Raw genomic sequence first — 15,769 nt, forward strand, 5'->3', positions numbered from 1 at the left:
ATTGAAGAAGACTTCCATTTGTGAAGGATATGTGCAAGTCTGCACCTCCACTGCAACTACATACAATTTTAATGTAACTGGACCAGTGCTGAATATCAGAGTATAACAGAAGAATAAAAAGACTAGATGAGTAAAAAATAGTTGCAGTGATCACCTGTTGTTTGTTGTGGCTAATTTGTATTTTTGTGCATGTGTTTTATAGGGCTCACCAGGACCTACTGGCTCAGTAGGAGCAGAGGGACCTGCAGTAAGTTGATTGACCAAGCTAACAGTCGTCATGTTCACACTATCATTCAACAAGTTTAAGTTATATATTTACAACCTTGTTTAATGCTTTTTTTAAGCTCAACAGTTACTTATATACAGTGGCACCATTTTAATTTGCGATTCTTATTAAGTGGCAATTGCAAAAAATAACTATCTGTGCATGGTTATTGTGTTAAGCACTCAGCAAAATTAAGTTGAGCTGGCTCTTCTTTCTGATACAACACAATTCATATTCCATAAATCTAGCGAAAATCTTTCAAGGATCATTGTGTATCCTCAAAAATCCTTAAACAACCTTGTGCAGTGCTATTATTGAAGATTTTTAAGGAATGTCTTTTCAAAATTCTTGAAGGATCTATAAGAACTTTGTGGATCCTTAAGAGTTTTGCCAAGGTCCTCAAAACTTGCTAAAGATCCTAAAGGATTTTAAAGGAACTTTAGGAATTTTTGAGAATCTTGTAGGATATCAACTTGGTTCCTTGAATGATAATTGAGATCATAGCAATGACTCTCTTAAGTCTTTGCCGAGATCTTTGCCACAATTGTTGTAAGACCCTCATCATCTTTTCAGATTTTCTGAAGATCCTTTTTAGGATCCTTAGAAGATTTCTGTCAATATTTGCCGGGTTTAAAGATCCTTAATGATCCTACAGGGATTTAGCCAGGGAAAATGCCAGTATGGTCTCTTTGATTTACTTGATCCACAGGGCTTACCAGGTGAAACCGGAAATGCAGGAAGTACTGGACTTCCAGGCGCTAAGGGAGACCAAGGTGCCCAAGGAAATGCAGGTCCACGGGGAAAGCCTGGTCCCCCAGGGCCAGAGGGACCAACAGGGGAAAAGGGAGATGCTGGAGCAGCAGGCCAGCGAGGAGTTAATGGAAGAGCAGGCTACAAGGGTGATACGGTAATTACTGCCAGTAATTTTATGGTCATTGAATTGAAAATAGCAGAGATGAGGGTCCAGCCTCAAGAACTGATTTTGTTAGGTGGTAAATTTTTGGCCTAGTCATCATGACTAGCTGAGGTGAGCATTACTGCAAGAGATGGGTATTCCCGCCGTCACTCTTATAATTCGTCCTAAAATTCAGCAACCTATATATTTGCATGTTATGTCAAAGTGTTTTTTGGGAATTGCAATTTTATCACAATGGTTTGAACTGCACAGTGCCCCTTTGATGGACAGACAGATTAGACAGATGGTCCAGACTGCATACAGACAGACACAGACAGACAGATGGACAAACAGACACACAAACAGACACACAGATGGATAGACAGACAGGCAGTCAGTCAGATAGACAGACAGACAGACAGACAGACAGACAGATAGACACCAAATGGACTATATAGGTTATTATTGGAAAGTTACCTGATGAATACTTTGATAAAAACTTTGTCGAAGTGTTTTATGGAAAGAGGACATCAGGATAGTTTGAATCACCCAGTGCAACTTTGATGGACAGATTAGGCAAACAGATGGACTGGACTGCATACAGACAGACAGGTGACAGACAGCGAGACAGACAAACAGACAGACAGACAGACAGTCAAACAGACAGACAGACAGCTGACAGACAGATACAGACAAACCGACAGACAGACAAACCGACAGACAGACAGGCAGACAGACAGACAAACCGACAGACAAAAAAACAGACAGACAGCTGAGACACACAGAGAGAAACACAAACCAACAGACAAACAGATGGACCTAGAGACAGTCAGACAGTCAAACAGACAGACAGACAGACAGCTGACAGACAGATACAGACAAACCGACAGACAAAAAAACAGACAGACAGCTGAGACACACAGAGAGACACACAAACCGACAGACAAACAGATGGACAGAGAGACAGCTGACAGACAGAGACAGTTAAACTGAGACAGACAGACAGACAGACAGACAAACCGACAGACAGTTGGACAGACATCCACCTGAGACAGACAGACAGACAGACAGACAACAGACTGCCTGTTTATGTTATAAGCGAAAAGTGATGTGATGAATACTTTTTTGCAGGGAACTGCAGGGGCTATGGGCCCACCCGGTGATCCTGGCAAGGAAGGATCTTCAGTACGTATTTAAATTTGATTTTCGATTTACTTTACAGTGCCTTGCACTGATTTGGCACTCAACTTGTATTAAATTTTTGACACCTTAAAAAGTGCCATGCCAACTTGATCATTGTAATTCTTTGACTTAAATTGGACTAGACTGTCCACAGCCTCTCAATTTTTCAATGCATGAAAAGCAAACGAGCGCCACCCGTTGCTTCTTCCGTTTTGCGTTGGCGTCCAGTTCTCTCGCCGCTCTCACCGCGCGCTCATGGATCGAAAAAAAACACGAAAAAACAGAGGGCTGTGGACAGTCTAAAATTGGACAATTGGATTGGACAATTAATTCAAATGAAGTGTTGTGACATGCATTAGGTGATAAAAAATGGAAACACTGTGGTGTGGACCACTGTACTTTATACACAAACCTTTGTAACACACAATCAATTATATTCAACAAGAGAAAATTATCTATTATAGTCACAGGTGCAAGCTACTTGAAAAAATTATGTGGTTTCCCAACAAAACTAAAACCTCTGTCACCTTTCTTGAGCTGTGGGTGACTAGTGGGAATAAGGTCCATGAAGTTTACTTCATTATATCCAAGCTTTCATGTCTCTGTTTGTTTCTTTGAATAAAATAAGAACAGTCTTGGCTGTTTTAGGCTGTCCTGCCAGTTCACTTTTTAAAACAGTCACCTCAATGTTGTGAAAAGTAAAGAAGACTAACAATCTGGATTATTTAACAACGTTGAAAGTACCTAGCTACACTAACTTGCTTATACCTTGTAGGGAAATCCTGGCTTACCTGGAACACCTGGAAGGCGGGGAGATAGGGTAACTGACTGTGTGGTGTACTTTTTAGATCTATGTTTATAACAGTGTTACATCTACTATTAAGATCCATTTTGACCAGGGTTTATGTGGCCTAGAACAGATCCCAGCTTTGGGGCGCATTTTTTATTCACCATTCTGGAATGAGAATGGCCAGAATGTGTATGCACATTTCCGCATTCCTATTCCGGAATGGACAGAACGCCATTTCGCCCATTGTGCTCCCAGAGGCAGAGGGAACAGAATGTTGCAAATGAAAATCCAGGATGGCGGACGACATACACCGATTTCACAAATGGCGGACGCGCGGAAAAGAACTGGTACTGAAGCATGAAAACGAGGCGTTTTAGGATAAACAACTTTCGTGTTACAAGGGAAAAAGTGAAAATTACAGGAGTTTGAAGCTCTCCTCCGTTAAATGGGGGTATTAGATCGCTTTCTAGGTTGATTTCGAGATTACCGAGGTCGAAATAAGTTCGCGGTCTAATATTTGTCGTTTTGTTTCGGGTTCTAAGCAAAACCCTGGGCTGCACATGGCTTGAAATACGGCGGGCCGCCAAAGATTTTAAAAACCTCGGACTCATCAAGAAAGCTCCGGTATCCAGACGAGTGTACACATTTTCTTAAGGATTTTGGCGAGTCATTGAAGAATATCGAAAATAAACACGCCAAAATGTATTGCCTTTGTAAACATAAATGTACGTTGTGAAAAAAATGCGTAACAATGATTTTTCGGGCCGGTTTCTTTATTTTTTTTCTGGTGAAATAACCATACGTGATCACTATACGTACCTGAAACGCATCAATAAAAACGTGTTATACTCAATCGACTTAGTAGTCTTTTGGGAATTAGTAGGGGTAGATTTTTTGCATTTTAGAAAAAAAATTGTATTCAAATAATTCAGACAGACTAAAGCGTCTAATTCGATTAAACATAAAACATCAGTTGGCTCTACGCAAAGGATTTACATTTAAAGTGAAGCGGACAGTAAATGTTCAACACAATCCCCAGTGAACAAGATCATCACAATGTTCCCCAAGTCATGAAGGAAAATAATGCTATTAATTCTGTAAATTTAGTGAAATCTATGGAATACTGCGTCGGACGACATGAAATTTAATCTCGGGAAGAAATTAATCACGTGCTAGGCAACCACGACGAAGGTCCATCTGATAGAACACGCTTTCGCTTCATTTTACAAGCTTTTACGCCTTCTGCATTAATTTATATAAAGCTGAGATTATTGGAGGCGATTTTTATTTATTTATCAAGTATTCTCAAATGTAATGGTTTATTACAAAGAAGAAACATATCATAGCATTGGAATTCAATACCGGTAGTCTCCGTCTTTTTAATTAATTTGTCAACATTTCAACGACTTGCCTTGGCACAACAAAGGTATTTTATGAAGTATAAAAAGAATTAAAAAGCGAAGGAATAATAGTAAATAAAATTTGCTTAAAGGATATGTGACCGAACAAGGTGTCTTAAAGTTGAAGTTTGACTTGTCAAGTCCCCATAACGCAGCTGTTATTTCAATGCCGGTCTTCGTGCTCTACTAAAGATCCGCAAGGAGACAGAGTTAGCATTTTTCGTTTGCTTTCACAAAAGTAAAAAGAACATACATTGACAGCGTCTGGAAAAGAACCTACCTTGACAGCGTCTGGAAAGGAATGTACCTTGACTGCGTCTGAAAATTAGTTTCGATGTCAGTCCGTGTAAAATTTTACCGGCCAACAATTGTCGAAGCTCCTTTGGAAAACAAAAACTTTAACTCTGTTTCCCTGCAGATCTACGGTCCCTTTCTGCTTGCAACACGGAAACAAGAATAATTACTAGACTGTAAACTCGTTAAGAATTCCTTAATTTCGAAAACTTGGAAGGAAAACGGTCTATTTCCCCGTTTAACAAACAAAAACTTTGGAACTCGCGTAATTTTCACTCTTCCCCTTGTAACACGAAAGTTGTTTATCCTAAAACGCCTCGTTTTCATGTCTCGTACCAGGTTTTTTCCGCGCGTCCGCCATTTGTGAAATCGGTGTATAACTTGTGATTTGAGGGATGTGACTCCTCTCCTTTGTGAATAGTACTGCCAGAACATTCGGCTAATCCATAACAGTCTCCATATCTTCTTCATCCTATTTATTAAGTAGAAAAATTGCTGCGACAATGGCTGCAATGGCAGCCTCTTTGACGGCCGTCACATTTGTTTTGCAATGTTTACTGGGAGATTTTCCATAGTTATGGTCCAAAAGAGATTCAAACAATTGTAATGGATTGCTTGTTACTTCATCATCGTCATCAAGTCCCTTCACGCCAGTAGGCGCATAAGGCCGTCAGGCTTTCTGTCCAACACTCCCTGTTCCGTACCACCGCTTTGGCTACCTCCCAGCTTGCCCACCCTGCTTGTTACTTGGCCCGTGAATTTTACCACAACCAGACAGGTCGGAGGAGGATCTTTATAGAGCCATGTCAGAGACTGGCCTCCCCTTTTATGAAGCACGTTTTTTGCTGACCCTACCCCCACTCCCTCTTTTAAACCTCCCAGATATGCATGCATAAATTAATGTGCCCCACCTTTTCCCTGCATAAAAATGACACTCCCCCTATCTCCACCAACCCTCCCCACCCACACTGAATAATGACCAGTCTCTCAGGTCCAATCTCAGACATGGACTCTTGAGCCGGGCAAAAATTAAGATTGCATAAAGAGACACTTGACTCAGGGTGACTACTCAGCTGGCTAAAATTCGTGCTGAGAAGTGAAATGGATCAAACCAGTTATGTCCAAAGAGAACTACAAAGTGATAGTTTGACCCGGAAAATTCTCTTCGTCTTGTGCTCTTGGGCAGGAAACATTTCCAGTTAAGCTAATAATTCAGAATTATTGGATAACCTGACAAATGTGCTGTTCGTAAAATACAATAGCCTATCATCTTATGCAGGAAGACAAATGAGGAGGAGTAGCATTAACAACCGCTAGCTACTTTTTGTTATCAAAACTGGGGACAAGTGCTGTAATTGATAACATTCTAAGCTTGTCTGATTTGAACGCATTTTACTTGTATTGTATATGGATTCTCTTTTTGTGTTGACAGGGAGCACCAGGACGTCCAGGAGGGCGAGGAGCAATAGGAGAGAAGGGATCAGCAGTAAGTTTAATAGTTATTTTGATCAACGGTACAAAACTCATCCAATTGACACACCTTTACCACTCGTAGAACACCAAGGTGGACAATGCATTTTGTGTAATATGATTGCAACCAGAACCATATCAAGGCTTGCTGACCTTACTTGCAAAATACAGCTTTGTTCAAAAATTCCTGGGAATGTCTAAGAATTTTTGGGAATTCCCAAGAATTCCTGAGAATTTTTCGGAATTCCTAGGAATTCGGAAATTCCAAGAGGTGACAATTACGGGTATGCTCGTTGTCATTTTACAACTGATTACCAATTTTTGCTGACACAGTTGTTTACATCTTACATTTAGTAAAAGTTCATGTTTATGCACATGTTAGAACAAACCTGTAAAATTTGGTATATGTTTATTCATCATCTGCTATTTTTACACCCGCTTCCTTAAGTGTGTGGAACTATGTGTTTTTTCTCTCAAAACATTTTAGTTATAAGCATTCTTTTTTGCTTCTAAAAAAAAATTTTTTTTTTTTTTCAGGGAAATGCTGGACCTATTGGAGTCCTAGGCCCTCGAGGATTAAGTGGAAAGAGGGTATGATATATTTGGAGCGTCAGGAAATGTTTTCATTTACATTGCTTGTGAACTAAAATTCGACATGTTTATTCATCATAGGGCAAACAAGGAAAGCCAGGCAAACGTGGAAAAATCGGTGAACCAGGACCAACGGTAATCTGTCGCATGATTCAATATTTGTCATTTTAGTGTTGTCAAGCAAAAGTTAATTAACATTGTGCGTGATAATTACATTTTATATCATGATTTACTTTAAAGGGTGCCCAAGGAGATCACGGTTACAGGGGAGCAGAAGGAAGGCCTGGAGCAAGGGTGAGAAACTAACAAAATGTCTCAGCATTCAGACTTAAGTAGCTGTCCATCTGTTTTTTTCCTTTGCGCCATTTCATGTAGCTGACATTCAGCATTTCAACTACTCAGACTTTAAAGAAGGACTGACACTTTTGCCATTAGGTGTCACATCTACTAAACATGTTTGTGTGAAAGCTTTAGTAGCTGGCCGTGTGGCTTTCTTCTTCGCACCATCTCGCGGTAGTGACATTTGGTGTTTCGACGCGTTAGATTCAGTTTATGGGCCCAGTAAAACAAAATCCATTTGGAGAACGTCACCTTGTCAGGTTGCAACATTAAACTTGTGGAACACTCTAATATTGTCTTTTTGTTATTCAAGTGATACATATACATATATTTATTATATAAACATCAGTGAAATACCAGGAAATCTTTCGCACGAAAAAATCATATCTTCACACGTGAAAATAACATGTTATTTTCACATGTGAAGATATCGATTTCTAAACATTTTCTGACAAGTTTGCCCTGTTTCAATGCTGAATGAGCCAAAGTAAATCGATATTAAGTCGAAACATCTTCGGATCTTCCTCGGCAATCTTCGGCAATCTTCGGCAATCTTCGGATATCTTCGGAAATTTTCGGAAAATTTTCGGAAACATTCGTACGACCTTCGGACGACATTTTGCAAATCTTCGGAAATCTTCGGAAAATGGTCGGCAATCTTCGGAAAATCGTCAAAAACATCGTAATTAGTTGGTTTATATAATAAACAGAATATTACATGGTTGCTTGGAGATATGGAATTTATCTTCTCGTGTTCAAATCGATATCCCACTCGTTCGCTGCGCTCACTCGTGAGATATCGATTTGAACACTCGAAGATAAATTCCATATATCCGCGCAACCATGTAATATCCTCTATATATGTATATTACAGGGAGATCAAGGAAAACCGGGAACTGATGGATTATCTGGTTCAAAAGGAGAACAGGTGAGCATTCTGACACTTTGACAGGGTTTCTCCTGATATAAAATCATTGATGGAAATTTGATTTCTTGTTGTTGTTGGTTTACTTATTCTAAGAGAACTAAGTCCCCCATCTCGTTTTGAAGAGTATTTTTTTTGTTGCTTGACATCCCACCAGCTCCCAGGGGGGGTACTCCGGCTTGTAAATGACGGGGATGATCGAATGGAGGCAAAACTCAGGACCCAAAAAAATCCCTAAGTCTTCCGACATTACCCAAAAAAATCCCTGGACCAAAAATAACCCCCCAAAAAATCCCTTGTCAAATTACCCCTAAATTGCCAGGAGGGGCAATAACATAACACAAAGAATGCTTGTTTTGTATATTCATGATACCATTAATACGCCAAGGCCGTGCCAAGGCACTTTAGTTCATTTTCAATGCCCAAAAAAATCCCCTATCTAAATCAAGTCACCCAAAAAAATACTTGCCAAATTTTCCAACCCAAAAAAATCCTTCGATCAACCCCGTCATTAACAAGCCGGAGTACCCCCCCTGGGCACCAGCTGCAATAGCTTTTATCTGAACTATTGACAGAAGTGAATTAAGTCATAAGTCATGAAACTGACAAGCAAATGACGTTTATACAAAGGTAAGCGGTTCTTGAAATGTCTTGGGTCAAACATTTGGAATGGAAGCAAAATGTTGGCCAACAAAATATTTAAATTTGGACTTGTACGTAAATGTTTATTTAATTTTGTGAAACAAATATTTTTTGTAGCAGCCTCATTGTTGGACGTCATTGGGAAAAGGGGTATTTGCTTTATTATAAAAGTAAGTTTCAATGCGTTTCATTTGACAGGGACGCCAAGGCGACATTGGTGAAACCGGAAAGCCTGGTCCAAGGGTATGTTGGAATGTAAAATGTTCTTGTCACCCTTTGTTGAGGTGTTTAGACTTTTCCTCCAATAAAACTTTCTTGTAGTTTGTTTGTGGTTTGACACTGGCTATTTTTTTTGATGTTACTTTCAAGATGTTACACTTTAAACACTTTACTTTACACAAAGTTCGTGTTTACTTTATTTCAGTTTTTTATGATATTGAAACTTGGCAGTGTATCAAACGATTTTGTCAGAAGTAAATATACTTTAATATACAATCCTTAATTATCAGTTGTAATGAATTCCTCTCATTTACTCCAACTACATGGCCGTTTCGTGTAAGGAGGTTTATGTACATGTTTCTTTGAATGTTGCACATTAAAAACGGCAACTTTACTTTCTTTGTAATGTGCAATGTAGATAACTAATGGTTTGAATTAATGTATTTGGTTCATTATTTTTCTTAATAAGTCTATTATTAGTACAAGGCCAAATAGTTTCTTTTCACCGCAGGGAGCCCAAGGTGCATCAGGTAAACCGGGAAGGGCTGGTAGCCCTGGAGTGCAGGTAGGACAATAATCATCTTATACTTTTTAATGAGTTTTGATGAACAAATATACTTTTTTAATTCTCCAGTTTTGGACACACATTAGAAATGTTACGGAGAAACATTTTGACAGTCAGTCATTAGAATTGACATGTCAGCCTTTGTGGGTTGCAAAAAAAACACGGAGAAACAATTGTTTGTAGCAAATTTTGCTGGCTATGTCAGTTATTCAACTTTCGATCAAAATTAATGACTGTCAATAATTTGAGGTTGAGTTTATACATTACAAACTTGTCAAAAACTAAAAATTTTCTCTTGGTTGTAGTATTTGTGGTTGTTGTTAAAGAGGTCTGCTCAATTTGTGCACGTATAGAGCATGAATTGTAAACCAGTCGTAACCTGCTTTTCCTGTTTTTAGGGTCAGCCTGGTGATGATGGTCGCCCGGGCTCTGCTGGAATTGCTGTAAGTATTTTACTGGGGATAGTTGACACTACAGCTGCCCCCGCTGTTAGTTAATTCTTTTTTCAGCGCATCCATTACTACAGTCATTTCTTTCGCTCAATATTTTGGCATTTTAATTGGCTCAATTGGTTGAAAAGTCTGTTTGGGACATTTTTGCAATAATACAGAGATTATGAAAACACTCGCTGGGGGCTTGCGTTTTCTAAAATTAATTATTCTCGTGTTGTGCTGACAGAATATACACTTTTTGGACTGTTTCTGGACTTGTCTTCTTCAAGATGGTACAAGGATGTGCGATTTAAAACAAATTTTCAGGATGAATTGTTGAAGCCAAGTGAATAAACAAAACAAAGTTATTATGCGAAAAATTCTGAAAGATTAATGATCACGTAAATTAAATTAGAAGAACGCGACCGCAACATCTCAACATCATTTTGCCGTGTTTTGCTGTAATGAGTGATCTCAGTGAAGATAAACTTAGGCATTGCTGTAAGTATTGCATAAGCATTGGAAAGGTTGACCCTGATAATGACTTTGAAGTTCAAAACGTTTGGTTTTTGATCCATCATTTAAAATTTGTATATAAAGCAAGCTTTTTGTTTTCATATAATGTTGAATATGTCCAATTTCATGACAGGGAGGACAAGGCCAACAGGGTCCTATGGGATTCAGTGGTGCAAAAGGAGCTACGGTAAATAGTAATACGCGTTCTAGCTATGTGTACGATGTTCCCAGAAAAAAAGCTTTAAAGCCGGGTTTACACGGGCAATATTTTTATGTGACAAATATATTTGATCGTGTAGATGAAACAACAATTATTTGACAGCAATCCAAAGTGTAGTGCGCCAGTTATGACTTTGGACAGCAGAGATACACAAAGAGATACGTGTGCACAGTGCCCAGTGGGAGATTGGGGACCACATATGCTGACGCAATATTTGCCACAGTTTTTGTGACTAGTGGTCTACACGAGCAATTGTCACAGCTTTTATTTGTCACATAAAAGCTAACACGTCAGCTAGTCAACAAATATATCTGTCACAAAAAACTTCGCACCATTTTCTCATCTACACGAGCAAATAAAAATTGTCACATTAAAATTGTCATATAAAATTGCTCGTGTAAAGTCAGTGTAAGTCCATTTTTCATTGCATGATTTCACACAGAAGAAGGATTTTGTGTGTTTGTTAGTTCGCCTGAGAGAGTATTTAGATTTTGCCAAAACATTGCTCAAAGTGTTGCATAGCAACTCAGTCATGTTGTACTTAGTACATCCGTAGGGAAAAAAATATTTCTTTTGTTTCATTTATGAACTCGGCTGACTGGTTTTGTTTTGTAGAACGCTACTAAAAATACAGGAATTTTTTTCCAAAAGCAAATAATGTATGAAACAAGGGGACCTTTTTTTGTCACGAAATTGAGGAAAAATGTATTAAATTCTGTTTTGTTAACAGGGTGCTGCAGGGCGAGACGGTGCGCCAGGAGAACGGGGAGGCAGAGGAGACAAGGTGCTGTGAAGTTATAAGAAAAAAATATTCAGGACAAATTAAAGGATAAATTTATCATGTGTACCTTGTCTAGAAGTGCAGTACAAGTAATGGTTTATGCTCAGAAAAACTAAATCAGAACGAACATTCAAACATGAAAAAGAACAAACCTTGTGAAACCAGCTGCTTCTTAGAACGTTAATGGATCAATTCTGATACGTTAAATGCCTCCTTTTAACGAGTTCAGACGTTCAGTTTAACTTTATCGAAACGTATATCGCAGGTTCCACAAAGAACGTTTTCTAACTGAGTAATTTCATGCACTACTTTTCCAGACATTATCTTGTAACTTGAAAACACTTTTCTTGCAATATGTCCGGATAACATCAAGACCTTTTCAAAAGTGGGGACAGTGATTTTTGCTGTAAATGTAATCATTAAAAAGGGGAAAAATAGAATATATGCTTTACGATGTAGAAACTTTGCTAACTCCGTAACCTTTAAAATGAAGATATGATTGTGACAAGAATGACCAAGTGGAAGGATGAAAGAAGGCACCAGGGGGTGGAAAACAGGGATGTCGATCAAGAAATATAAAATGTTCCTCCAACCCAAAAGATGTTTCAATCTGAGCGTGGAAATACATTTATAGATCAAGAAACAACAAGGAAACATGCAAAACGTGATCAATTTCATGAAAAAAATTGGCTGGCCTGTACAGAATATTAATTCAGGGGCCGTAGCATAACCTGTAGTCCCTTTTCATAATGCCAAAATGGACAAAAGTTATGTGTCAAGAGTCCTTGCAATCAATTGTGCAGAAATGATTTTTTTTGTTATTATTTTTTCTACCAGGGTAATCGTGGTGCAAGAGGCCAGCAGGGCAAGCAAGGTTCCCCTGGCAGAGAGGTATGTGTGTGTTGTCAAAAGTTATCTATGTATAGGTTATACAGTCTGCTTTTGTGACTTCACAAAGTTGAATTTTCTTTTAAAAAAACCTTGTTGAATTTCCGTGATCTTCACGGTGTTGCACGCTGGTGCAGTCTTCTAACAGCTGTCTGGGCTATATTAATTCAAGCAATTATATTCCTTGAAAAATGTCTCCAGCAAACTTTTACCTCGGCTGCTTCTTTGTGACATTAGCTGCGTTCCATTTTTTAGGGCGGGGGAGGGGGGGGGAGATGTGGTGACCTTATGGTAAGCACGCTGGACTCCCTATCAAGCGGTCAAGGTTCGAGCCCTGGCGAGGGTCACTGTGTTGTGGTCTTGGGCAAGACACTTAACTCTTATAGTGCCTTTCTCCACCTAGGTGTATAAATTGGTACTAGTGTAACCCTGCGATGGACTAGTATCCCATCCAGGGAGGAGTAGAAATATTCCTAGTCGCTAAATGCTACAGAAGCCGGGATATGGTCCGTTTTGATGGGCCACTTGGCGCGACACAGACTTTACTATATAATAGAGTGGAGTGACTTTTTAATTGTTTTCAAAAAGAACTCTTATTCTGGAAATATGACAGGGTCGTCGAGGTGAAAGAGGAGAGACTGGACGCCCAGGAGCCATAGGTCTACAGGTAAAAACAATAACCAAAGAAATTCTGATTTGAAAATGATAACAACTAGCAGAGACAACCATGACAGAAAACGCCTTGTGAGAAAATGTTACACTTTGTATAAACAAACACAAAAGCGTCGCATGCAATTATGAATCTTCTGCTATGAACATTACGCACCTTTCGTCACGTTATGTTTGCAAATGTTAGAAATAGTTGTTTGAGATGTATCTCAATTGTCATTATGTCAGTCTTTGAAACCTTGACAAAAGTGTCCTCATGATTCAGTCTTGTCAAGCATAACAATCTGCACCTGTCCTGGTTTATTTTACTGTAGGGTGCCTCAGGGAAGATAGGAGCTCCTGGCTTGCCTGGAAGTGCTGGAAATCCGGTGAGTTACTCACAATGGAACCTGCTGTGCATGATTAATAGAACAATTTTCGATTGAGTGACGTAAAACCAAAGCAAACGTAACCATCTGGCCAATCACAAAGGACACAGAAATCCAGTAAACCAATCACTACTCGAAGCAAATACATGTAGCCGCCACAAAACGCAGGCAAAATGGGGTGAGCGAGTCGGGATTGATTTTGGTTTTACTTCTGATTGGTTGAGAAAGTGGTGCAAACTTTTTATCCAATTACGAAGCATACTACTGTAATGGAAAACCAATGAAAATGCGAATTACTTTCGACACTCATTACAGGTGAAGTTGGTGATAACTGTACGTTATTGTAATCATATTTTTGATTATAAAACTTATACAAAATGAGCAACTTTTTTGGTTGTATATTCCGTCACTTTCACCTTACAGTGCGCTCTTTTGCAACGTCTTATTTAGTATTTCGTTAACAAAGTTTGTCTGCTTTACCAGGGTTTACGAGGAGAAAGAGGGAAAGATGGAAGACCAGGCGAAGTGGTAAGATATATAAGTATATATCTGATATATAAGTAGTTGTTTTAATGGCTTTGCAGTGACATGCAGCTGTTAGGCTCCAGTTGAATTTTTTTTACTGATATAACGAAAACAAAAACGTCTAGTGCATATAGTTCCAACAGCTATTTACCAAAATATTAATACATCATGTTAATGTTTTATAATTATTTGTAAAATATCGTATCTCTCTTGCAGGGTGCTCGTGGACCTGTCGGAGAGGCTGGACCTGTGGGAGCACCGGTACAGTAATTAAAATAAATCAAGCTCAGTGCTGACAGATTTGGCGTTCATTTACCCTTTTAATCCATCCAAGATCCACCTTAAATTGAAACTGGTCGTTGGAGGGTAATGTAAAGCTTACTTTGGTAAAGAAAAGTGGTGCAGGCGGAGTGAGCTCTTAAATGAAGTGATTAGAAAAATTAAGCCATTGTATGGTAGACAACGGTATCTTAACTTGATAACTTTAACAACATTTGACAGTGTTTCCACACTGTTTCCGTGAAGAGGACTGAAGAACAAGACCCTCCAAGCAGTCAAAATGTGTTCGCGTATGTGTGACGTTTTGATGGGCCTTTTCATGCGTTTTCACGTGACATATCACTAAGTTTTGCTTCATGTTTGGCCCATTACATTGTTATTTATAAGTGGAACATGACCAAGTAAGACAAACTTGTTGATTAAAACACAATAGTGTAGAAAGAATCATCAGTAGTATACATGCGCGAAGCCAGTTGTATGTAGTATATGGATGTTCGGCATCAAATTGTCAATGTTCACGTGATCAATTCTGACAAATCCGTCTTGCTACTCATTTGTGTTCTTACTACTGAGAAGGATTCATTTGCAAGACGATCCAGTACATCGCTAGTTAAAGGCACCTAACCTTACCCCACATACTACTAATATGAATGTCATGTCAACAAAAAGGCCTCAGTTGAAAGAGTGATCTTAAACGGATTTGCTGTAGCCGTCTTGTTACATAAGGTTTTGTATATCAGTAGGACGCAATCAGGATAGGTGCACCAATCTTACTTGTTAAGTGAACTGTTCTCATCAGCAAAAAAGGTTATCTATAAGAAGGTAACAGGTAAACTCAGACACTTGCGTGCTACATTGTACATCATGGTATGGGAAGGAAGTTAATGTTATTTGTTATTGTTTTAGGGCCCTGTAGGAATTGCAGGCGATGATGGCCCGTCAGGAGATGATGGAATACCAGTATGTTGCAGAGTTTTTTCTATGCTTGAACTTTTATGTCATATTATCGAGTAAAGGCTCCTACATTCATTCACTTTGATCCAATACACTGCATATTTGATGTAATACACTGCACATTCGATTTTATCTACTCGTATTTTGAGAATTTTAGCGATTAGTTTAGCGTTTTTACCTTACTATGGTTAAATACCTTTTATCTACTAGTCATTCTATACACCACCCCTCAAGCTACCTAGCTTTAACTCAAATCGTGTTTATAAGTAAAGATTTTGATTGATTGATTTAATACACTTTAGGGAGACAAAGGGCCAGAAGGCAAACGAGGATCAACTGGAATAACAGGACAAACGGTATGGTGTTCATTAGCTTGTTACAGACCGTGGGGAGGATATTTAAGTGAATGGTGGCAAGAAGTAAGCGAGAAAATTGACAAAAGACAAGGGGGAGGATGGGTGGAAGAACCAATTTGTGTAAACAAATTCCCTATTTTCGCTCGATCGACCGACCAATAGAACTGAATGCGAATGGGAACTAGCTACAGGAATAAATGTTACG

General features: G+C 38.9%; 1 protein-coding gene across 2 annotated transcripts in view; it reads left to right on the forward strand.

Annotated features, from left to right (window-relative positions):
- Positions 1 to 15,769, forward strand: part of LOC144661313 (uncharacterized) — a 104,769-nt gene that overhangs the window by 17,051 nt on the left and 71,949 nt on the right. For both annotated transcript variants that reach the window (XM_078522033.1, XM_078522032.1), the window contains exons 16-36: positions 203 to 247; positions 975 to 1,172; positions 2,292 to 2,345; positions 3,118 to 3,162; positions 6,259 to 6,312; positions 6,834 to 6,887; positions 6,969 to 7,022; positions 7,128 to 7,181; positions 8,101 to 8,154; positions 8,992 to 9,036; positions 9,524 to 9,577; positions 9,976 to 10,020; positions 10,658 to 10,711; positions 11,475 to 11,528; positions 12,363 to 12,416; positions 13,027 to 13,080; positions 13,397 to 13,450; positions 13,934 to 13,978; positions 14,192 to 14,236; positions 15,161 to 15,214; positions 15,511 to 15,564. In XM_078522033.1, the coding sequence (XP_078378159.1) occupies positions 203 to 247; positions 975 to 1,172; positions 2,292 to 2,345; positions 3,118 to 3,162; positions 6,259 to 6,312; positions 6,834 to 6,887; positions 6,969 to 7,022; positions 7,128 to 7,181; positions 8,101 to 8,154; positions 8,992 to 9,036; positions 9,524 to 9,577; positions 9,976 to 10,020; positions 10,658 to 10,711; positions 11,475 to 11,528; positions 12,363 to 12,416; positions 13,027 to 13,080; positions 13,397 to 13,450; positions 13,934 to 13,978; positions 14,192 to 14,236; positions 15,161 to 15,214; positions 15,511 to 15,564 (1,224 nt within the window). The remainder of the gene's footprint in view (positions 1 to 202; positions 248 to 974; positions 1,173 to 2,291; positions 2,346 to 3,117; positions 3,163 to 6,258; positions 6,313 to 6,833; positions 6,888 to 6,968; positions 7,023 to 7,127; positions 7,182 to 8,100; positions 8,155 to 8,991; positions 9,037 to 9,523; positions 9,578 to 9,975; positions 10,021 to 10,657; positions 10,712 to 11,474; positions 11,529 to 12,362; positions 12,417 to 13,026; positions 13,081 to 13,396; positions 13,451 to 13,933; positions 13,979 to 14,191; positions 14,237 to 15,160; positions 15,215 to 15,510; positions 15,565 to 15,769) is intronic.

This window comes from Oculina patagonica, chromosome 7 (genome assembly GCF_052425735.1).
Source record: "Oculina patagonica isolate OP01 chromosome 7, crgOcupat, whole genome shotgun sequence".
Classification (NCBI taxonomy): Eukaryota; Metazoa; Cnidaria; class Anthozoa; order Scleractinia; family Oculinidae; genus Oculina; species Oculina patagonica.